General features: G+C 47.5%; 1 protein-coding gene across 1 annotated transcript in view; it reads left to right on the plus strand.

The window, feature by feature from the left end:
- The window catches only part of MDGA2 (MAM domain containing glycosylphosphatidylinositol anchor 2), a 209,427-nt gene that overhangs the window by 37,766 nt on the left and 147,585 nt on the right, over positions 1–24,076 (plus strand). The window contains exon 2 of the mRNA XM_050975522.1: positions 22,728–22,867. Within this exon, the coding sequence (XP_050831479.1) occupies positions 22,728–22,867 (140 nt within the window). The remainder of the gene's footprint in view (positions 1–22,727; positions 22,868–24,076) is intronic.

Consider the following 24,076-nt stretch of genomic DNA (forward strand, 5'->3'; position numbering starts at 1 on the left):
GAGCATTTCTTGGTGCTGTCCAAGAGAAGAGAAAAATAAAATATATGAAGATAATCTGTAGATTAAGACAAATCCTAATTAAGTGCCTAATTAATAGCAAGGGGCAGGGAAACCTTGGAATGTGGTGGCTGCCAAGGCTGGATCAGGAGCACCACAAAAAACCCTGGGAATTCTCTCAGGGCGCTCACCATCTCCTATTTCCTCAGGAAAATCTCAGGAATTCTGGATAATGCCAGGTGAGGGATGCTCCAGGGATGTCTCACTCCATTGGAGTGCTGATGGATTAGGAGAAGCCTCTGGCAATTAATTGTTGTGGGATGTGGGGTGTTTAATTAGCAGGGAATTACCAAATTTGTGATTTCAGTGTGCACCTAATCGTGCATGTCCTGTCGGTCCAGTGGCTCTGGTGGGCCCAGAGGATTTAGGGAATAGAGATATCCCAGATTTGATTGGAAAAGGTGATGAATTCCAGCAGAATTTGGTGGTTTTCCCTCTCCTGTGCAGGAATCTGAACCTCAATATTCACCAAGCTGTGAAAAAAAAGAAAAAAAAAATTAAAAAAATCCTCATTTCCCTCTCCAAGTCTTTGGGATCATCCCAAATACCAGCTGCTAATTTTCCAGGATTCCAAAGCTCCTGGAAAAGACCATTAATAGCTCAAATCTCCCAGTGTTTTGTTCCCCACTGACTCCCTCACAATTGCTGATTGGAAAAGATTTTTTTTTTAGGGTTTATTGGGAGAAAATTCCTTTTCTGGGGATGATCATTTAATCCAGAGCTTAAATTTTCCCCAGTTCTGGCAGGGTCATTATTTCACCTCAGGTATTCCCAATCCAAAATCCTCCCTCCATTGTCCTGAACTCCAAATCCTGGGAGGATTTCACGTAATTATGGGAAAAATGTAGGGATGGGAACAGAAAAAAATACCTGCATTGTTTTTTTTTGGAGAGGTTGAACTGGAGTCTCAGTTGTTCTGTTCCATTCTCAGGAGGAATTTTTTAATGGATTTGTCAGGAATTGGGAAGGGTGGATCCCCATCCTTGTTGGTGTCCAAGGAATGATTGGATGTGGTTGGGTAAAAGGGGGGAATTGAGCATAGCTTGGGCTTGGTGGTTGTGGAAAGCTTTTCCAACTTCAGTAATCCTGGAATTCTCTCCTTAAAGGACATGAGGAGGTTCCTTGGTCAGGCTCCAGGATCTTGGAATTCTCAGGCATGGGCAAGCTGGACTTTGGGGGGTTTGTATAGGCTGGGAATGATGGGAAGTGCCAAGGGAATCTTGGAATTGTTGAGGTTGGAAAACCCCCTGAGATGATCGAGTCCAACCATTCCCAGCAGTGCCAAGGCCACCCCTGCCCCGTGTCCCCAAGTGCCACCTCCACATGGATTTAAATCCCTCCAGGAATGGGGGATTCCACCCCTGCCCATTCCAAAATGGATCATGGATCTCATGGAAGAATTCAAACAGAGCCTGGCTTGGCTTTTGAGGGGAAAACTCCTCAAAGGAGCAGCAGGAATGACAAAATCTGCTGGATTTTCCCGCTGTGTTATTTTTGCTGGAGAATCCAGAGATTTATTAAAAATAAGGGGAAAAAAAAACCCCAAAAAATTCCATTTATAGGAACTGAATGGAACTTTTCTCCCTGGGGAATGACAAGTTTTCGAGCCCAAATGTTCTGTTCCTGTGTTATCTCTCCAAGTACCTTGGAGCCACCACAGAATGTCACCAACCCTCGAGGGAAAATCAGGAATAACATGGAACAGAGCTGGTAGGAACAACAGAGAAGTGATAATCTTATAAATCCTGATAAAAGTGTTTTTCCCCTGGAAACTCCAGGGTGTTTTTGTCTGTAGAGTTCAACCTCAGGAATATTAAAAAGATATTTGATATTAAAGTAATTTAAATAATAGCAGGAAGGGGCCCACAGGGTGTTTTTTTCCCCTTGGGATAAATGGTTGGAATAATTATTTTATTTTTTTAAGGGCGTGAGGAATCTCAGAAAATAGGGATATGGAATTTTATATCAGGGCCTGATTTTAAAGGTGCCAATCCAAGTCATTCTCTCTGGAGCCACTAAAAAGGGTCAATATTTAGGTTTTGTTAGGTCTAAACTGGCTTAGAGCACTCAGTGGGAATGGGGGTGGGTTTAAAATCCCATTTTTTGATGGTGCAGAACCATTCAAATTCCCGAATTTCTTGGCTGTAAGGGATTCTATAAATACCCAGGGATTATTTATCCATAAAAAACCCTGAGCTCGGATCTGTGCACAAATACAGGAATATCTCTGGGTTTGAACCACTGAGGGTTTTTTCCAGTCTCCAAGGAGGGTGGAGAAGGTTTGGAACAGTTTTTCAGTGGGAATGGAGTTCCTTCCAAGCCATCCAAGGTCAAACCTACTGCTCCAAGTGCTGGTGGAAAATAGGGATCAGCTTTTATTCCTCAGAGAGGGATCTGCTCTCCTGGGTCTCCTGTCTGGAAGGGAAGTGACCCCTCCTGCAGAGCAGCCTCCAGCTCTGGATCCAACATCCAGAGCACCTGGAGCTGCTGGAGTGATCCAGAGGAATCCACAGAGCTGCTCTGGAGCCAGGCTGGGAGAGCTGGGAATGTTCCCCTGGAGAGGAGAAGGCTCCAGGAAGAGCTCAGAGCCCCTGGGGACAAGGACGGAGGGACAGGAGCCAGGGAATGGCTCCCAGTGCCAGAGGGCAGGGATGGATGGGAGATTGGGAACTGGGAATTCCTGGCTGGGCTGGGATTGCCAGAGCAGCTGTGGCTGCCCCTGGATCCCTGGCAGTGCCCAAGGCCAGGCTGGACACTGGGACACCCTGGGACAGTGGGAGGTGTCCCTGCCATGGAATGGGATGGGATAATCCCTAAAGCCCCTTCCAACCCAAAGCATCCCAGAATTCCATGATCCTGAGCCACTGGGTGGAAGTTGTCACTCCAGAGTCTCCCTCGCTGGTGCTGAGCCCTTTCTCAGCTTGTCTGGATCTTGGGAGTTGTGTTGTTGTATTTATTGATATTTTTATTTATTCTAAACAATTATTGGTGCTTCCAAATCCCTCCTCCAGATGCTCCAACCAAATCCAATTCCAGGTGCACAACCTCTTGCCCTGGGAAGAGTAAATGATTCATTAAAAATCGAGAGTTCAAGTCTTTATCCTGTCCCTGTGGGGTAAAAGGGAGATCGTTTGTCACACCACTGGAATGATTCCTGATTTACGCCAGGAGCGCCCTGCTCAGTAATTCCTACAGATAAATTAATTGGGTGTGATATTCCCAAGCATCCAAACAAACAGCTCGGTGATTAATTGGGATTTATGCCTCAGTAAAACAATGGGAAGGTCCTGCTGTCTTTGCAGCACCGGGATAAATCACCTCCAGGGTTTTGGGATGTGTTTTGTTTGGAGTATGTGGAAGCAGGATTAAACTCTGGGATTTGGGATTGGGGTGGAAGCTGCTCTTTGAAAATGGAAGTTTGATATGTGTGTGAGGGGGAAAAAATATCAGGAATGGCAGTTTGTAAAAGTCAGGAGATGCTTTCCCTCTCCCCTGCCAGCTGAGCGTGATCAGAGATGCTTTTCCATTATCCCCCTGGCTTTGAAGGGATGTAAATTTTCCTGTGGAATAACAATTACCTTTGGAAGGGTGACAAAACCCCTCGCCATTGCCGTGATGGATAAAGGGAGCACTGGAGCAACAAGAGGAGAGGTGATTTAGGGTCACCTGGAGGCACAGTGGGAGAGGCTCCAAGGAGCGCGAGCCAAGCGCCGCCGCCGGTGCCAGGTCGGAGATGAATCCTTCAGGAAAACTGGCAGGTCCTGGCAGGTTCAGTGTCTGGGAGGCTCCTTGCAGGATTCCAGTGATGGAGAAGTTGGGGAGAATTTGGGGAGCCAGGGTGGCGGTTCTGAATTCCCATGGTTTTTATTGCAGGTGGTTGTCTCGGGTAATTAATTTTATTAATTGATTGAATTCCGAGCTGGACGTTGTTATCCTTCTCTCTCGTGCCCGTTCCTGTTATTGCCATGATATTTCAGGAGCCTGGATGATGTGTAGAAACATTTCCAGTTTAATCCTGAGGTAATTTTATGGAATTCTGGAATGGTTTGGGTTGGAAGGGACCTTAAATCCCATCCCATGGCAGGGACACCTCCCAGTGTCCCAGGGTGTCCCAGTGTCCAGCCTGGCCTTGGGCACTGCCAGGGATCCAGGGGCAGCCACAGCTGCTCTGGCAATTCCAGCCCAGCCAGGAATTCCCAGTTCCCAATCTCCCATCCATCCCTGCCCTCTGGCACTGGGAGCCATTCCCTGGCTCCAACCAGTTGGTTGTAGCTGGGATAAAGCACAGGGAATTCCTTTTGGGATGCGTCTCCTGCACTGATTGGAGGCAGAAATCCTACTCCTGTTTTACTTTTGCTTTGGGAGCTCTACCAACGTGGAGCTCTTTTCCCACCAAAATATTCCTGGGATTCTGGGATTCAGTTAACTTTGGAATGCCCAACTCTCTCTCCAGTCTAGAGCCTGTTGAAGTTCATGGGAGATGTTCTGCTTGCTTTTATTTTTCCTTTTTCCCTGATTGCTCATTAATTGTGTGTAAACAGCTTGGGGTCAGCACAAGTTTGTTTATGGGGATTTATTTAAGGATTCACTTTGGTGATTCATTTCTCCTTGAGCATTTGGAGGAGATGATTTCAGCCACTCCCATTTGTGCTCCTGGATCCTGCCAGAGTGGAGCTGGGAGCTCTCTCATTCGCTTATCCAAGAGCTGCTTTTCCATGGGATCATGGACAAGTTCCCAGGAATGTGTGCCCTGCTGTGCTGAGTGTGGGCAGTGCCCAGCCATGCCCCGTGTGTCAGTAATTGTTGTGTTATGGCTGCTTCGTTAATTAGCACTCATTAGGGTTTGTATCCCTAACGAACTGTGTGATATTATTATTGACTCATAATTACCTTCCTCAAAACCTGACTCCATGAGCAGAGCAGCAGAGTGGGAAGCTCCCAGGCTCTGGAATGTGAGTTTGGAGCAGCACTCAAGTTCAAGGCTTCGCTTTTCCCCGTCTAAATAATTTAAATATTTATTGATTTAAATATTTATTATTCTTGCATTATTTATTGTTTTATTATTTTGAAATCCATCTGCTCCAGTTCAAGGCATCCCTGCCCACGGAGCTGTTGGAATGAGATGATCCTCAAAGCCCTTTCCAAGCCAAACCATTCTGGGATGGACTGGTGTTTTTTTGGGGAAGTTCTGCCACTGAGTGTAGGCCAGGCTGGTGGAGGTAACAATCACTTGGCAGGCACAGAAAGTTGCTCCTTTTAAAAATTTGCTGAAGTCATTCTCAAAAACATTAACAGGCTGAGGTTGTGCAGCTCCAGAAGGGTTTTGTGCCATTTGGCTCCAGCCCACACCAAGGGATCTGGGCAGAAATCCTTCTGGAGTGATCTTACATCCATAATGACGGGTATCCTAATGCATCCTCTGGTAAAAGATGGGTTTGCTGGCACGTTCAGCCTGCAGATTTTTGGACCTGTGTTTTTAAGGGGGAAAAGTTGAGTAGATTTCAATGTGAGGGTGAACATTCAGGTGTCCGAGCTGGAAGGGAATTCCAGAATGGTTTGGGTTGGAAGGGACCTTAAATCCCATCCAGTTCTACCCCTGCCATGGCAGGGACACCTCCCACTGCCCCAGGTAGCTCCGAATCCAATCCAACCTGGCCTGGGGCACTGCCAGGGAACCAGGGCAGCCACAGCTTCTGTGGACAAGGGAAAAATGGGGCAGAAGAAGGTTCCAGAACAGTTGGATCAGGAATAGCTCTTCTCTTGTTTAGATGGAAGAGAAACCTTCAATATCCAACATTCCAGTGACTGAAATGCTCCTGGGAAGCAGGAAAGTTTGGACCTGGGTGGATGTGGAATGGAATTGTTGGAAAGCAGGGTCAGGTGAAGTGCAGGGCAGGGTGAGGGATGGGAGGATGGAAAACATTCCTGGGCTGGATATTTGGAAGGAAAGAGAGGGTCTGGATTTCTGCTGGCAGTGATAGACACGGACACACTGGATTTCAGCATTCCAAGGATTTTCTTTACCAACTCCTGATATTTGTGGTTTCTAATTTCTTATTAGAAGGGCTATTTCTGTTCCTAATCCTGAAGGGCTCTAGGCTTGGGTCTCATGTATTGTACATGGAATTTGGTTTCCATTGGGTTTCCATTGGATTTCCCCTTCCTGGAGAGGTTTGAAATCCATGGATGTGGCACTTGGGGACATGGGGCAGCGGTGGCTATGGCAGCAGTGGGGGGTGGTTGGACTCGATGATCTAAAGGGTTTTCCACCTTAAATGATTCCATGATTCTTTGGCCTCAATACATCCAGGGACAGGAAAAGCAGGAGTGGGAGAACATCCCAGGCTGGAGGTTGACATCGGGTTTGCACATTCCATGGGAACTAAACTGTGCCATGGAAATCTGGGTCTAGCTCTGGCTGAAATCATGAATCATGAGGCACATTCCCAAAAAAGCAGGATCCAGCCCTGAACATGCTGAGGTGGTGGAAAATTACCCTCAGCCTCACCCATGGAGATCTGGAATCTTCTGAAAAGCTTTGATCCCACTGGAAGATTGAAGGAATCTTTTACCTCTGCGCTGAGTGTTGTCCCAAATCCTTTTCCTTCATGGGCATGGGGAGGTCTGTGGGTGAGCAGAGGGTGGAGCATCCTTTGGGAAGATCCTGTCCTGGATGTGTGGATGGATGCCCATGGAATGTGGCAGAAGGGATGGGCAAATCTCCTGTCCTGGGATATCATCCCTGCATCCCCCCATCAGTTCAAGAATAGAATCGTGGAATCCATGATTCTATGGATTCCATGGAATCCAGGATGTCCTGAGTGGGAAGGGACCCACAGGGATCATCCCAACCCCTGTCCCTGCCCAGACCCCCAGCATTCCCACCCTGGGCATCCCTGGCAGCGCTGGCCAAACCCCCCTGGAGCTCTGGCAGCCTTGGGGCCGTGCCCATTCCCTGGGGAGCCTGGGCAGTGCCAGCACCCTCTGGAATAGTGGAACCTTTCCCTGATATCCAACCTAATCCTCCCTTCCTCAGCTTTGTCCTTCATGGATCTCTTTTTGGAGAGTTTTCCGATCAGCATCACTATTGTAAATGTCAGGCAGCTTTTCCTTCTGGGAAGGAAGCCGGGCAGACACATGTTGGGATCACATTTCTTCAGCATCCAGACTTGTTCAGCCTTGTCTGGAAAATCAATGGTGTCTGCAAACACCCAAGAGCCAGGAGAAAATGCCTCAGGTGAAAGTCCATGGAAAGAGAATTCCTTTGGAGGGATGGATGTGGAGTGGAACAAACCCTGGCTGTGTGCAGGAGCTGCTGTCAGATGTGACAGGAGCAGCAGAGGAGGCTCAGGGGGCCCTTGTGGCTCTGCCCAGCTCCTGCCAGGAGGGGACAGCCGGGGGGGTCGGGCTGTGCTCCAGGGAACAGGGACAGGAGCAGAGGGAACGGCCTCAGGCTGGGCCAGGGCAGCTCAGGGTGGGCCCAGCAGGAATTTCCCCATGGAAAGGGTGGTCAAACCCTGGCACAGCTGCCCAGGGAGGGTTGGAGTGCCCATCCCTGCAGGTGCCCAAGGAATTCCTGGAGGTGGCACTCAGTCGTGTCCATTCTCCTGGCCAGCACGGAGAGGAGTTAGACTGGCCCAGGTTGGACTCATGGACCCTGTGAAGCTCCAGAGCCAACTCCAACAGGCCCTCGGGTGGTGGTGGTCTCATCCTCTGAGCTTCCCAAGAATTTCTGGGAGGGTGGGCAGCCCTGGCACAGGTGCCCAGAGCAGCTGTGGCTGCCCCTGGATCTCTGGCAGTGCCCAAGGCCAGGCTGGACACTGGGGCTGGAGCAGCCTGGGACAGTGGGAGGTGTCCCTGCCATGGCAGGGGTGGCACTGGGTGGGATTTAAGTCCCTTCCAACCCAAACCATCCCATGATTCTGTTTTCAATGCATCCCATTCCCATATTTTACATCCAGAACCCATCCAAGCCCGTTCATCCTTAGAGGAATTCTGACATTGGGAACAAAATCCGGAGGGGAAAAAACCCGGAATAAACCTGGAAAAAACCTGGAATAAACCCTGCCATGGTGCTGTTTCTCCTCTGGGTGAGTTCTCCCGCATGAGGAGCAATCCAGCCCGTGGGTGCCGCAAGCCTGAGGTCCCTGGGCTGGTTCCAACCCTTGGGGAATCCCAGAGTTTGGTTTGGATGGGGGGAGACCTTAAATCCCATCCAGTGCCATTCCTTTCCATGGACAGGGACACTTCCACTGTCCCACATTGCTCCAAGCCCCAGTGTCCAACCTTGCCCCAGCCTGGGGGTGCTGCTGGAGCTGGGGGGTCCTGGGATGTCCCCAAGTGCCACCACTCGCACAGAGGGGAATTAAAGCTGCCTTTGATGTCTGATTTTTTGCCTGCAGTTTAATATGGTTTGATCAAAGCTTTGAGCAGGAGCTTAAACCTTGATTTCTCGCCCACATCCCGCTCGGAGCGGATGGATTCTCCCATGGATGTGTGGAGAGATGTTAAACCTTTTGGATCTTGTTTTTAATATTTAACAGACACGTCTGAAATCGGCTCTAATTTAAAACTATCAAACACTTGCCAGATAATGAGGAGGATATTAGGTAGCAATATTTTATTTTTTTCTGAGCTTGCACGAAGGATTTATGCAATCATTATTTTGATTAAGGACGTTTGAAAGCATCTGTGAGTATTTTTCATTCTTCATCGCTATCTTTAGCCCTTCCAATTAATTTCCAATTCCAGGAGTCCATGGAATCTGACAGAGTTTGCTGTGCTGAGGGATGTATTAAGGACAGCTTATGATCCATTAATTAGGAATGTGTTTAAAGCCATAATCTCTACATTTTGAAGGCATCTTCTTTCCACCCTTCCCATTTTTATCTGGTTTTCCTCAAGTATTTCCTTTGCTGAGATCTGCAGAAGGATTGGCAGCTCCTGGAAATAAAAAGTTCTTGGATGCTGCTGGATTCCTCCAGTGGAGGATCCTTCCCAAAGCTCAGCCTCAAACATTTAATCCTCTGTAGCTTCATCTTCCTTGTGTGAAGTTCTTCCCTCGCCTGGGCCTTGAAGTCAGATTCCTACCGGGAATTTGTTGCTTTGCCTGGGGAAAAATGCAAAAAACCCCATTAAACTCACCAAGTCAAGGCCTTGTGCACATGGAAAAATATTTTGGGATGGATTTAAAGAGGAAAGTGGGATTGGGAATACCCTGAGTGCCACCAGTATCTGCTCTACATGGAAATGACTCCACAAATTGTTTCCTGGTGGAGATACCTGTGTTGATAGGAAAACACAAAGGGATTTCTGTTTTATTTTGGTGGAAAAATAATTGATCAGGATGGAGATCTGGAAAAGGCTGGAATTGAATTCAGGGTGGAGATCTGGAAAAGCCTGGAATCGAATTCAGGGTGGAGATCTGGAAAAGGCTGGAATCGAATTCAGGGTGGAGATCTGGAAAAGGCTGGAATCGAATTCAGGGTGGAGATCTGGAAAAGGCTGGAATCGAATTCAGGATGGAGATCTGGAAAAGGCTGGAATCGAATTCAGGATGGAGATCTGGAAAAGGCTGGAATCTAATCCTGGTGTCCTCTGAGGGGCCTTGCTGTATCCCTGTTCCTCAGTGAAAATTCCCGGCAGGCAGATGCCACTTCCTCATTACTCATCTGCTGGAAGTGTTTTCAATTCCAATTAAAAAATGAAAAACATTTTGAGACATGCCCAAAGCTGATTTAAAACAAATCAGCAATCTGACAAATCCGAAGGTTAATCACCATGTTTGAGATTTTAAATTAAGTTCAGAACTTGTGGTTTTTAGAAGAGAACGGAGCTGGGAAGGGCCTGGAGCACCAGGAGAGGCTGAGGGGGCTGGGAATGGCTGGAGAATTCCTGAGGAGCTGGGAAGGGGCTCAGCCTGGAGCAGAGGAGGCTCAGGGGGGCCCTTGTGGCTCTGCCCAGCTCCTGCCAGGAGGGGACAGCCGGGGCGGTCGGGCTGTGCTCCAGGGAACAGGGACAGGAGCAGAGGGAACGGCCTCAGGCTGGGCCAGGGGAGGTTTGGATTGGAATTTGGGGACATTTCTTCATGGAAAGGGTGGTCAAACCCTGGCGCAGCTGCCCAGGGAAGGTTGGAGTGCCCATCCCTGCAGGTGCCCAAGGAAAACCTGTGGATGTGGCTGCTGAGAACATGGATGAGTGGTGACCACAGTGGTGGTGCTGGACTCTTCTGGTCTTTAATGATTCCATGATTTTATGATGAAAAAGAAAATTTTGGAACACTGTTTTTTGGGTTCTTTTCTTCCTTCTGCCATCTCTTTTCCCCTGCTGTTTTTGAATGGATTTGCTCCCACCTGGAAGGACAAGGGAAGTTTGGGGTCTGAAATGACCAAGTGACAGAAGCTCTGGGGAAGAGCGGAGCTGCTGGGAGGTCCAAGGGCACCCAGACACGAAGGAGAATCCCCCTTTGTGCCCTCATCCACTCCTTGTTGGGAGCTGAGGAATTCCTTAAGGACACTGAAGATGAGGAGTTCCTTGTTGGAAACTGAGGATTAGAAAATCCCATCCAGCAAATCCCTGGATTCTCCATGCCAGAGGGTTTGGATGATGATAGGGAAAGATGGAAGGAATGCACTCTTTTTCCCCCTTATCTCCCTCTGTGTATTCCCAAATCTTGGTGCTGCTGTTCTATGAACGTGCTGAGCTGGCGATTCCAGCAGAGCAGAGATTTTTTCTGGAAAAGCTGAGACATTGTGGATAACATTTCCCTTGCATCCATGGGCGTATCCATGAGCGTCACTGTCACATTTCCTGAAAATCCTCTTGCCGAAAATGTTTCTCCTGGGAAGCTGAGAAGCCTCAGAGAGAAATGCAAACGGCATCATCTCCTTTGCTTTTCCTGTGTTCTGCTGCTTTGGAGCGTGGGTGGAGATTGTTCATCCAACAGGTGAATTGTTCTGACTTAATGACCAACCACAGCCAGCTGTGTCGGGCACAAGGTTTTAATTGGTGTCTTGTTAAACCTTCTGTGAGTCTCCTCTCACTATTCTTAAGTATAGTTTTAGTATAGCATAGTAATATAATAGAATGAAATATAATAGTAATAGAATGTAATATAATATGATATGATGTGATATGATGTGATATGATGTGATATGATGTGATATGATGTGATATGATGTGATATAATATGATATAATCTAATATAATATAATATAATATAATATAATATAATATAATATCAATATAATATAATATAATGAATATAATAGTAATGTAATGATAATGATACATGTAATAGTAATGATAATGTAATAGTAAATATAATATAATGTAATATAATATAATATAATATAATATAATGTAATATAATATAATATAATGTAATATAATGTAATATAATTAGTATAACATAATATAATGTAATATAACGTAATATATGTAATATGATATAATATGATATATTATGATATAATATGATATAATATAATATAATATAATTAATATAACATAATATAATATAATTAATATAATATAATACAATATAATGCAGTATAATACAATCAATTAATACAAACAATATAATATAATGCAATACAATATAATACATATAATATAATATCATACAATACAATATAATATAATATAATACAATAAAATATAATACAATACAATATACTACAATATAATATAATAAAATACAATACAATATACACAATACAATACAATACAATATCACAATAAATACAATACAATATACAATATAATATAATACAATACAATACAATACAATACAATATAATATAATACAAAATAAATCAGCCTTCTAAGAACATGGAGTCAAATTCTCAATTCCTCCTCCCAGCAAACACCACACAGGAGGAGCTGGCAGCTCCTCTCCAGCATTCCCAGCCCTCGGGAAGCCACTGCTGCTGCTGGGCAGGGATCAGGTGTGGGATTGCTGCTGCTGCTGCTGCTGCTGTGCAGAGCTGGGTGAGGAATTCTGGTAAACAGGAGATCCTTTTCCCACTCCCACAAATTTTGCATGGAAGGAGCAAAATTACTCCCTAATGGAAGTTAATGGCTAATTGCCCTCTGTTAATAGGGCTGGAGCTTTCCTTAGCCTTTGGAAAAGGGCTGGAAAATCATACAAACAGTAACACCTGACCTGGCAGTGTCAGAGTGCCCAGCTGGGAGTTTATTCATTCTCCTCATTAATTTTTATTGATTTGTTGATCGCTCATTGATGCCTGTCCGAATAAATCACGGAATGCTGAGGGGTGACTGTGCTCTGGAGCTGTTCCCATCAATACCGAGTTGTTCGTTTGGATTCCCAAGGAATCAGATCCACAGGGAATCCAAATTTCTGCATCTGCTGGACCCCGTGTCAATCCAATTCCTAATTAACACTGATATTCTCCAGTGATGGAGCAGCCTCAATAACTGCTCAGCCCCACAAATCTCATGGAATTGTTTCCATTTCCAATGACTGGACACCAAGGAGTGATCCAGGAGAAATGCTGCCATGGGAGCTGGTATCCATCAAAGAACTGGGAAAGGGAGAGGCCAGGGACGGACTGAGGGATGTTTGGAATTCCCACTGCCAGGGATCATCTGCAGCAGCTCCCTGGAAACTGGGCTGAGCCTCTCCATAATTCCTGGTGGAATTTTTCCAAGCAGCCTGGGGGGGGTTGGTCCAATGATCTCTTGGTTGTGTGGGAAGTTGGCACAGAAATCATGGAAGCAGCAAGTTCCCCTCAGGATCTCTGTGCCCTCAGCTCCTCTGCTGCTCTTTCCTGGCCCAGCACAGCCTGGAATTTGCTAAAATGAAGGAAAACCTCTGGTTGTCTCCCCTGAGCTGGCCAAAATCTGGGAATGGGATGATTTATGCTATGAAAATGTGGAATTTCCCTGTAAAAGCTCTCAAGCTTTCCAAGCTTGGTGCTCCAGAATTTTTCCACAGGAGGAAAAGATTCAGGGCTGGCAGAGCCCTCAGTTCTTTCCCCAGCCAGGCCCTGAAGGAAATGGGAGTTTTCAAGGCAAATCCGATTTTCCAGTGGCTGGAATATCTTGGGATGACATTTTAAGTGCCAGATGTGGCACTTAAAGCACTTTGTGGTAGCCCTGATGAGGCACATCTGGAGCTGAAGGGGAGGAGGGGTGGAAGGAAGGGTTAGATGGGATTTTGGGAAGGAATTCCTGTCTGGAAGGGAGGTAAAACCCTGGGATGGAATTCCCAGAGCATCTGTGGCTGCCCCTGGATCCCTGGCAGTGCCCAAGGCCGGGCTGGAGAGGGCTTGGAGCAGCCTGGGACAGTGGGAGGTGTCCCTGCAAGTGGAATGGGATGAGCTTTAAGACCCATTCCCACAAATAAATTTTGATGGAGCCTGGAAAACACAAAATCCATGTAAGGAATTCCCAGCTTTAGAAAGAGAACACATTCCAGGCATTCAGCTGCTCCTGCTCCAGCCGGTGTTTGACAACAAAGATGTGAGAACGAGGTGTGAGACATTGAAGTACAGGAAACACGGCTTTAATTCAGGAAATCATTTTATTCCCTGCAAAAAGATTTGTTTTCCTTGTTTTTCTCGGGACAGATCTGTGCTGGCTCCCAAGAACTGCAAATTGTTGTTTAAAAAGCTGTTTATTTTCATTTAACATTCCAAAGTGGCATTTCCTCCTTGATTTGCATTCGTGGAGCGTTCAGTATTTTAAATTTCCTCTTTAATATTAAACTGTGCTTTTTTCAGGCAGCAGACTAAACTGAGGCACATTCCATAGTCGGTGGAATTTTTCTTCCAGAGCTGAACCAGGGACAGGTTTTTCTCAGGGTGGTTACTAGAATTTGCATGGGGGGGCTTTGTAAGTTTTGCAGCATTTCCTCCTGCTTTGGGACACCCTCAGAAATTTTATTTTTAGGGCTTTTCCTGGGCTGCTGAGGGTGAAACATGAGAGGAATGGCTGAGGGAGCTGGGAAGGGCTGGAGAATCCCTGAGGAGCTGGGAAGGGGCTGGAGAATTCCTGAGGGAGCTGGGCAGGGGCTCAGCCTGGAGCAGAGGAGGCTCAGGGGGCCCTTGTGGCTCTGCCCAGCTCCTGCCAGGAGGGGACAGCCGGGGGGGTCGGGCTGTGCTCCAGGGAACAGGGACAGGAGCAGAGGGAACGGCCTCAGGCTGGGCCAGGGCAGCTCAGGGTGGGCCCAGCAGGAATTTCCCCATGGAAAGGGGGCTCAGGCCTTGGCACTGCCCAGGGAGGGTTGCAGTGCCCATCCCTGCAGGTGTCACCTGGAGGTGGCACTGAGAGCTCTGGGCTGGGGACAAGGTGGGCACTGGGCACAGCTGGGACTCTGATCTTGGAGCTCTTTCCCAGCCCCAGGGATTCTGTGAGGTTTAGATTGGATATTTGGGAACATTTCTTCCCTGAAAGGGTTCCCCAGCCCTGGCACAGGTACAGGGTGGAGTCCCCATGCCTGGAGGGATTTAAATCCCTGTGGATGTGACACCTGGGGACATGGGGCAGTGGTGGCCTTGGCAGGGCTGGGGACAAGGCTGGATGAACTTTTCCAACCTTCATGCTTCCCTGATTCCATGAATATCTGTCTTGAACTCATGCTGGGTGGGGAAACAGTTGGATTTAGAGGATAATCCCAGAGAACTTTCCAAGCTTCCACCATCCCAGGTGCTCCAAGCCCCAGTGTCCAACCTGGCCTTGGGCACTGCCAGGGATCCAGGGGCAGCCACAGCTGCTCTGGCAATTCCAGCCCAGCCCCTCCCCACCCTCCCAGCCAGGAATTCCTTCCCAATATCCCATCTGAATCTCCTCTGACACATCTTGAGAGCGTTTCCTCTCATCCTTATTTTATGTACGTGCTTTTTCCTTCAGGATAAATCCATGTCCTCGCTGCTGCCTGTCAGGAACTGCTCTGCCAGCACTTCCTGCAAAGGAAAAAAAAAATTAAAAATGAGTTAAAATTTAAAAAATAAATGAGTTAAAAATGCGTTTCTAGAAGTAATTTTACCAACCTGTGTAAATCATTTAGAATTCAGGAGTTTTCTTGACAAGGTGATTTTTAACGTGCTTGATTTTCACCCCTCTCTGTCTTTTCCAGTGGGGGGAAATTCCACATTTTTTGTGCTCTCCCAAATAAGTGAGATGTGTTTGTGCCAGCCTGTGATGGTGCTGAAAAGGGTCTGGCACCGTCGTCAGTTTTGTGATGCCAGGAACAACAAAGTGTTGCTTCAATTAAGGCCTCCCTGGTTGACAATTCCTTATTTTAGCAGCTTCCTTGATCCCACTGCCGGCAATCTGTGGGATGCAAACGGCTCCAGGAGCCCTTCAGGGAGGGAGTGGAGTGTGGGAAGGGTTCCCTCTGTGCTCATCTTTGTAATTCCCACTTGATCAGTGGGGATAAAATGGAAAATGCCCTTTTTGGTTGGTGTGAGGGATAGATCAGCCTGGAATGCTGTGGGTTAACCAAGTGGAATTCTGTGGAAGTGCTGGAATAAGGAGCTGGGAAATCCAAAAGCTTCAATTCCCCAGGTTTGTTATTTAAGCACAAAAAGCTGAAAAAAAAATCACAGTTTCAGGTTTTCAAACAGAAATAAGAATTGCAAGGCAGCGTCTCTCAGTGACTTCATTCTTACTTAAAACCAAAACCCAGCTTAAAACCAGCACAAAAATCCTTAAATTCTTCTGAAACCCTGCCTGGAATTCCCAGGCCAGAGGGATATTTCCTCAGTGCTGGTGCTCCAGGGAATTCAGTTTTGAATTCCAAGGTTATTGGCCAAGAGTGTCCCACACGTGGTGCTGGTGGAAGTGAGGGTACCCACGTCATCCCTGGATTTCTTCTGGGAGAAAACCACCCAAGACACCCAAAATCCATAAATCCACTCAAGGCCCCTGGCATGGAGAAGAGCAGCTCCTCTCCTGGAGCTGGAGTGGCTGAACTCTGGATGAGAGAAAGAAAGAGCAGGAGATAAATCAGGAAATAAATCCCTGCAGGAGCACAGAGGGAATTATCCCTGATTGTCTGCCTGGGCAGGGACACACGGATCTTTGGGAGACCTTTGCTCCCGTGGAAATGGCAGGAATTGGCCTTGCAGGGACGTGTCTGGGGCTCAGCTGAAGGAAAAAGAGGCAGCATTCCCACAGGGAATGAGTGTGGAGCAGGAAAAAGGGTTCCTGATGTTTTATTTCCTCCCACAATTTCCTAAAATGGGATTTTACCCCAGCAGGGATTGGTGACCTCTTCCAAAGAACAAGCAGAGGACAAGAGGAATTGACCCCAAGCTGTGCCAGGGGAGATTAAATTTGGATATTTGTAGGAATTTTTTCATGGAAAGAGTTGTCCAGCCTTGGCACAGCTGCCCAGGGCAGGGGTGGAGTCCCCATTCCTGGAGGGATTTAAAATCCCTGTGGATGTGGCACTTGGGGACACGGGCAGAGTGGCCATGGCAGTGCTGGGGAGGGTTGGGTTTGATGGGCTCAGAGGGGTTTTCCAGCCTGGACAATTTCAGGACACGAAGGGACTGGAATGTCAGCAGGGCTGCTTTGGGCTGCAGGATAAATGGTGAAGGACAAATGAAAGGTGATGAAAAGTGAGTGGGGAGGTGCTGAATCATCACAGCAAGATGGAAACCAAATTCCCGTGGTTTTAGGAAGTATTTCCTTCTCTGACTTCCCTAAAAAATTGTGTTTGCAGAGGATATTCCGTATTCCAGCCCGGGAGACTGGTGATTTCCCAGGCATGGAGAACTCCAGGATCCCAGTGCTTCCAAAGGAAATGAGCTGGAGAGGGACTGGGGACAAGGGACAGGAGCCAGGGAATGGCTCCCAGTGCCAGAGGGCAGGGATGGATGGGAGATTGGGAACTGGGAATTCCTGGCTGGGCTGGAATTGCCAGAGCAGCTGGGGCTGCCCCTGGATCCCTGGCAGTGCCCAAGGCCAGGCTGGACACTGGGACACCCTGGGACAGTGGGAGGTGTCCCTGCCATGGCAGGGGTGGCACTGGGTGGGGTTTAAGTCTCATTCCAACCCAAACCATTCCATGATTCTTTGGGCATAATCCCAGATGGGAAAGGATCAGTGGATTTTCCCAATCACCGGGAGTCAGAAACTCACACAGAACGAGGCACATCCCTGAATTCCCAGCACCAGGGAATGGCCCAAAACTGCTCCAGGCATGGCCTGAAACTCTGGAAAAGTCCTGGAATGATGGGAGTATCTGGGATCACTGTGCAGGAAGGATTTCATTCACTCCCACACTCAGAATCGGTGACTGGAGTACAGGGGTGGGATGGGATAATCTCCAAGTTTCACTGCAGAACCGTTCCATGATTTCATGTTCTCGGCCCAAATCCGTGTCTGAGGAGCTCTTCTGGCCTTTTCCTGATCCCTCTCTGAACTCCAGCAGGTTTTTACACCTGCCCAGCAGCAGGAACAAGAACCAGCAGTGAGAGGAGCTGTGAAGGGTGGGAAAAAGCCATAAATCCATCTGTTCCTGGAAAAACAGCATTAGGACAGCCCAAACTCAATACACCCAGCACTGCTAAGCTTTGGAGTGTCAAAATTAGGTCAGGCCTAATTATCTGGCAGCGGTGTTGGGAAGCAGCAGTGGGATTTGATTATCTGGGAGCCTTGGGATGGCAGAGCCATCAATCATGGAGCCTTCCCGAGCTCCACAAACACTGGGATAGTCAGGAATATCGAGCAAGGTGGAAAAATCAGCCCCAAGGGGATAAAAGGTGACTTTGTCCTGTTTGATGGGGAAGTTCAGCTCAGGATCAGCTCAGAGGAATGTGGCCAATAAATATTCCCATGGGCATCAGGTGAAAGCAGGTGGGAAGTATTTAGGAGTGATGTGGGGTGATCCAGGAATGGCACAACTGGTTTGAAACCCGGTCAGCATCACACCTGGAAGTTTCCTCTTTTAGGCACCTGGAATTTGGCTCAGCTTGGAGCCAAAATCAAAGATTTCTCCAGAAATGGAATATTTGTTTAATTGAAGCTACTTGTGTAGCATTTGAATTTCCCCAAAGAAAAACTCACTTAGAGAAGAAATAAAAAACCATGTTTCAATAATCCATTTATTTCTGCACTGGACCTCACCTCCAGCTGGAAAAATAGCCCCAAATCCCAAATTAGCTGCAGTAAAATGCTCCAAATTCTGCATGGATGAGGGCAGTGCATTCCCATGGCAATACCTCAGAGATTCCTGGCCATTCCATTTGCAGTTTAGGAGAATTAAGAGCTGGGACAATACGGGAAACGTGAATTCTGAGGGTAGCAAGTGCCTGCAATTACTTTAAATCCCCTCTTTCTTCAGAAAATCCCATTATTTCCTCCTTGTTCTGCTGCAGAACTGCACTAAATTCACCGGGGCTTCACTCCTGCTAATTAAATTTTCAGGGGGAAAGCTCCTGGCTGCAGGAGGGGAGAGGGATTTGATTCATGGCAAATCCATCCTGCTCTTTCTAGCAGGTCCATCACGGATCTCCTGTTTCTGAAAGAAATCTCATTTTAATTCAGTTTTAAGGAATCCTGCACATTCCATGAGTCAGGAAGATCTTGGAACTGCTCAGATTAAGGGAATCCATTCCAGGATCTGAGTTCTGATGTTGGTCAGAGTTTAATTCCCTGTTTTCCAACAAGGACTTGACCAAATCTCTGTGTGTGGGAGACGTTTCACCAGGAAAGAGCTGTGCCAAGGGATCCTGGAATGGAATCCTGGAATGTTTTGGGATGGAAGGACCCTTGGAGTCCATCCAGTTCCACCCCTGAAATCCACACCTTCCCTATCCCAGGCTGCTCCAACCAGGCCTTGGATAATTCCAGAGATCCAGGAGCAGCCACAGCTGCTCTGGGAAATCTCTTCCAGCTCCTCCCAGCCAGGAATTCCCAATCTCCCATCCATCCCTGCCCTCTGGCACTCGGAGCCATTCCCTGGCTCCTGTCCCTTCATCCCTCGTCCCAAGTCCCTCTCCATGGAATCATTCCCCTTCCCAGCTCCACAAATCTCCAATCCCAACTCCCCTTCCCATTCCACCTGAAATGAATCCCAAAGTCCTCTCAAACTTTCCCCCATTCTGCCAATCCAAAACACCACCTCACTCCCACTTTTCTCAAAGGATCCTGATAACATTTTCCATAAAAAAAGATCAACACGAGGACCTGGAGCAGGGGAAATTCCCAACCATTCCCAATCCATCAGCACAGCTCAGGGATCACCAATTCACCCTCAAGCCTCCAACATTTTCCCTGTGTGAGTCCAGTGAGGACTTCCCAGGCTGAGAAAACATCCCAATTCCATTGGAATTCCTTTGGATCAGGACCTTGGATCACAGCTTCTCTGGGAAATCCATTCCAGGGCCTCCCCACCCTCCCAGCCAGGAATTCCTTCCCAGTATCCCACCTAAACTTGGAACTGGTGGAAAAGAGCAGGAGAACCTTTCCATTTTCCATGGAAAGAGGGAATCTTGTGGGATCACACAACTCCTGCAGCGGAACGAGGGGGTTGTGCTCGGATTTGTTGTTTTACCTTGGAGAACTTTCCTTGCTCCAGGTTGTGCCTTGCCAGGAATGGCACAGGGAAGGATCCACGGAGCGTTTTCCATGTGCAACCACCAGCCAAATTCTCCTCAAATGTCACAAACAAAATCAATGCAAAGTTGATATTATTTTAATGGATGAAATCCCTGGAGGCAGCTTTCAGAGGGAGCTGGGATGAATATTCCTGCAGGAAGGAGGGAGGTGACATTTCATAATTATGGGATGTCTCCTGAACCATGAGATTTTCCACTTACTGGAAGAGGAATATTTGTTATTTCCCTTGATTGGTGTGATCTCCTCTCAGAGCGGTGTTTTCCTTGGTGATAACAACACCCAGGGGGGCGTTTTCCCTTTCCCGCTCCTTCCCAAATTTAATGGATTCAGGAGAGTGGCGCAGGCACTGAAATGAAGGACACTCCAGCTGTGATTTGGAGTTAGATGAATACAACATGAATAAAAATGGAATATTAATGGAATATGGAATTAAAAGGATGTTGGGATAATGTTGCTGACTGCTCTAATTCCATCCCAAGTTTGATGAGCCGTGCTGAACCCTCGTTTACCTTTCTGCTCCGTGGCTCTGCTTCAGCATTCCTGTGTTTTGGAATCTGTGGTGTGGGAGATGGTGGAAGTCCCGGTGGTGACTCAGAGCCCTGGAAATGGCAGGACAGAGAGCACATTCCATGCCCTTGGGATGTTGAACCCCTGGGGATATGGAGGGGGATCAGCATTCCGAGGAATTCCAGGGAAAAATCAGCCCACCAAGTGTTGGTGCTGCTGTTGTACCCGGAAAAATAATCATAGTCAGGAATTAATGGATTGTGTCTGGGTTAGAGTGTGACACGTGGCCCTGATTCCTAACCAAGGACATTCCTGCCCTTCCAGGAGCTTCATGGGAATATCCACCTGCATCTAAGGGAATCATGGAATCCTAGAGGGGTTTGGATTGGAATGGATCTTAAACCCAGTTCCACCCCTGCCATGGGCTGGGACACCTTCCACTATCCCAGGTTGTTCCAAGCACCTTTATTCCACCATTGTGTTGGGCTTGGAGTAATTGGGAACACTTTTGGCTGGATCAGGGGTGTGTTGGTCTTTGTTAAACCTTCTGGAAAAGTGAGGAGGGAAAATTCCCGGGGTTTTGGAATTCGGGATATGGTGTCTGGAAGAGCAGAGCTTGCTGGAGGCTTTGCTGGAATGATGGCTGCAAACTGAGTGTGGGGCTGGAAGGGATACTGGGAAGGAATTCCTAGCTGGGAGGATGGGGAGACTCTGGAATAGAATTCCCAGAGAAGCTGTGGCTGTCCCTGGATCCCTGGAAGTGTCCAAGGCCGGTTTTGGATGGGGTTTGGAGCAGCCTGGGTAGTGGAATGTGCTGGGTTGGAATGAGATGGGATTGAAGGTCCTTCCAACCCAAACGATTCCATGTTTCTATGGAGGAAGCATCCATTCCCTGCTCCTCCTCTGCCTCTTCTGCCTCATTGGCTCGAGCCTCATTTTCTCCAGGCTGTGGAGAGCCAGGCTCAGAAACTGGAATTCTTGGCAGGTTTGGATCAATCCCAGGCCTTCGGATCAGGATCCCACCATGGGCTGTGTCCACAGCTGTGTGTGGGCTGGACCAGGAATGTCATGGTGAGGAGTGGTCTGAAGGAATACCAGAGCCCTCCATCCCAGGAATTCCATGTGGATCCTAGCAGAGGAATTGCAGAACAATCAGAGAAGCAGGGTTGGTGTGCTGGGCAGCACGGCAGCACTTTCCCTGGCAAAGCAGCCTTGGGAATGGGATCCAGCTGCTGCAAAGGGCCTGGGGAGAAATTTTGAGGCTCTTCCATGGGGAATGGGGCTGGGAGCTCAATGGCATCACATGGATGAACAGAAAGGATGGAATTCCAAGTGTTTCAATCCCACAGAATCCCATTTTATCCTTCGTGCCCTTTAGTTTCTGTGCTTTTATTTGGGTGTGTAAATCAGTTTCCTTCTCCTATCGATCCACTCCCTGGAAATTGTCATAGCTGTGAATTTCATGGTTCAGAAGCGAAATCGTGGAGCTGGGAATGTGCTGAGGAGACTCGTGGAAATGGAGCTGGGATTTATGCAGGTGTAATAACAGGAACGTCGTGGTTTCCTTACACTTACGAGGTGTAAATCTGAGTAATTCCTGTACTACAGGTTGTACCAACAAGGAAATTACAGCAAGGTTCTGGCTGAACTTAACTCCTGCTCCAAATCCTGATCCCGCTGACAGGATTTGGAAAGGGAGCAGCAGCATCAGTGCCGCTGTTTCCCCTGCTTAATTTTCCTGCTTTAATTAAGTCATTTCATTTGCATAACGAGTGTGATAATGCGTTTAGGAAGATATAGAATAAAAACAATAATGCCAAGTTCATTTTGGAAATGGAAACAAAAAAATTGGAACGCAAGCGGGGAGTGCTGAAGGTTTCATCCGCAGGATTGCCAGGGATTAATAAAAACCATGGAAATCTCTTGTGGTGATGAGTATGTGCTGAGTAAACAAAGAGTAACTGAACAGGGGAGACGCTCAGTGCTGGTTCCAGGGCTGGGGTGGCCTGGGTGGGCTTGGTTGGTTGGATCATGGAGCTGAGAATGCCAAGGTCATGTTTGATTCCTTTAAGAACTGGACTTGATCCTTGTGGATTTTTTCCAAGTCAAAACTTCCAATCATCCCATGATCCACATTATTCCCATTTCTCTGCTAGCCTTGCAGCCCTCCAGCTCATGGTCATGTCCAGGAGTGGGGTTGTGTGGAGTGGGCTTGGTTTGTTGGATCTTGGAGCTGAGAATGCCAAGGTCGTGTTTGATTTCCTTAAGAGCTGCACTTGATCTTTGTGGGAGTCTTCCAACTTGGAACATCCTGTAATCCTGTGATCCATGTGGTTCTGATCCCATTTCTCTGCTGGCCTTGCAGCCCTCCCAGCTCAAGGCCAGCCCCAGGGGTGGAGTGGTCTGGGGTAGGCTTGGTTAGTTGGATTATGGAGCTGAGAATGCCAAGGTCGTGTTTGATTTCCTTGAGAGCTGGACTTGATCCTTGTGGGATTCTTCCAACTTGGAACATCCCGTAATTTGGTGATCCATGTGGTTCTGATCCCGTTTTTCTGCTGGCCCTGCAGCCCCCCCCACGGTGCGGATCGTGCACTCGGGCCTGGCCTGCAACATCGAGGAGGAGCGCTACTCGGAGCGCGTCTACACCATCCGCGAGGGAGAGACCCTGGAGCTCACCTGCCTGGTCACCGGCCACCCCCGGCCACAGGTGAGTCCCTGCCCACCGCACCTGTCCCCTCCACACCCCCAGACCCTCCACGAGCTGGGTTCACCTTCAGAGTCTTCATGGTGGGCAAGATCCAATGGGATCGAGGTGGGGGATCCAACCTGGCTGTTGGATATTCCAGGGGAACGTCAACAGCAGGAATGTTGGAGAGTTGTTTTGGAAAATCTGGTGTCAAAATCAGCAATATTGTACTTTAAATTCCTGGGGTTTTTGATTTCCATGGAGGTTGGTAAAAGAGAGGGAAAACAGTTATAAGGGTAACAATTGTTAGAGAGTTGTTTTGGAAAATCTGGTGTCAAAATTTGCAATATTGTGCTTTAAATTCCTGGTGTGTTTGATTTCCATGGAGGTTGTAAAAGAGAAGGAAAACAATCATAAGGGTGACAATTGTTGGAGAGTTATTTTGGAAAATCTGGTGTCAAAATTGGCAATATTGTGCTTTAAATTCCTGGGGTTTTTGATTTCCATGGAGGTTGTAAAAGAGAGGGAAAACAATCATAAGGATGACAATTGTTGGAGAGTTGTTTTGGAAAATCTGGTGTCAAAATCAGCAATATTGTGCTTTAAATTCCTGGTGTGGTTCATTTCCATGGAGGTTGGTAAAAGAGAGGGAAAACAATTTTAAGGGTGACAATTGTTGGATGAAAATCCCTAAAGTTGTCCTGTTGTCTGGGATTTTCACACCTGCAGCTGGATAAACCAGAATTACCTGGGAATAAATCAGCTTGTTCCTGGCCTAAGCTTAGTTGATCAAGCTCAAGATTGTTGGCAACTCCTGCTGCATCCCCCGGGTGTGACCCCCTTGGGCCAGGACACCTTGGATTATCCTTTTAATTAGGATAATCACCAGGGATTTTCTTTCCAAGGTGATGAATTAAACCCTTTGTTCTTGGAATTGCAAGGGACAGGCAGGAACTGGGAGCAGGGAATTCTCCTGGAGACCTTCAGCGGGAGCTCCTCCAGGGGGGAGGGGTTTGCTGTCTCTCTGCTGTTCATTCCATGATTGTTCCAATTTAAAGGGAAGATTTAAAGCCAAAGTAGTGGAAGTTTATTCTGTGGTGGTTTAGGGACAGTGTTTCCGGTATTCCAATTTTTTCCTGATTTTTCCACAGGATGCTGTCAGATTTGGGTTGCAAATTGCATGGAAATTGTTTTCCAGCTGCTGTTTGATCAGATGCTGGGGAATGGGGT

Source organism: Serinus canaria, chromosome 5 (assembly GCF_022539315.1).
Source record: "Serinus canaria isolate serCan28SL12 chromosome 5, serCan2020, whole genome shotgun sequence".
NCBI lineage: Eukaryota > Metazoa > Chordata > Aves > Passeriformes > Fringillidae > Serinus > Serinus canaria.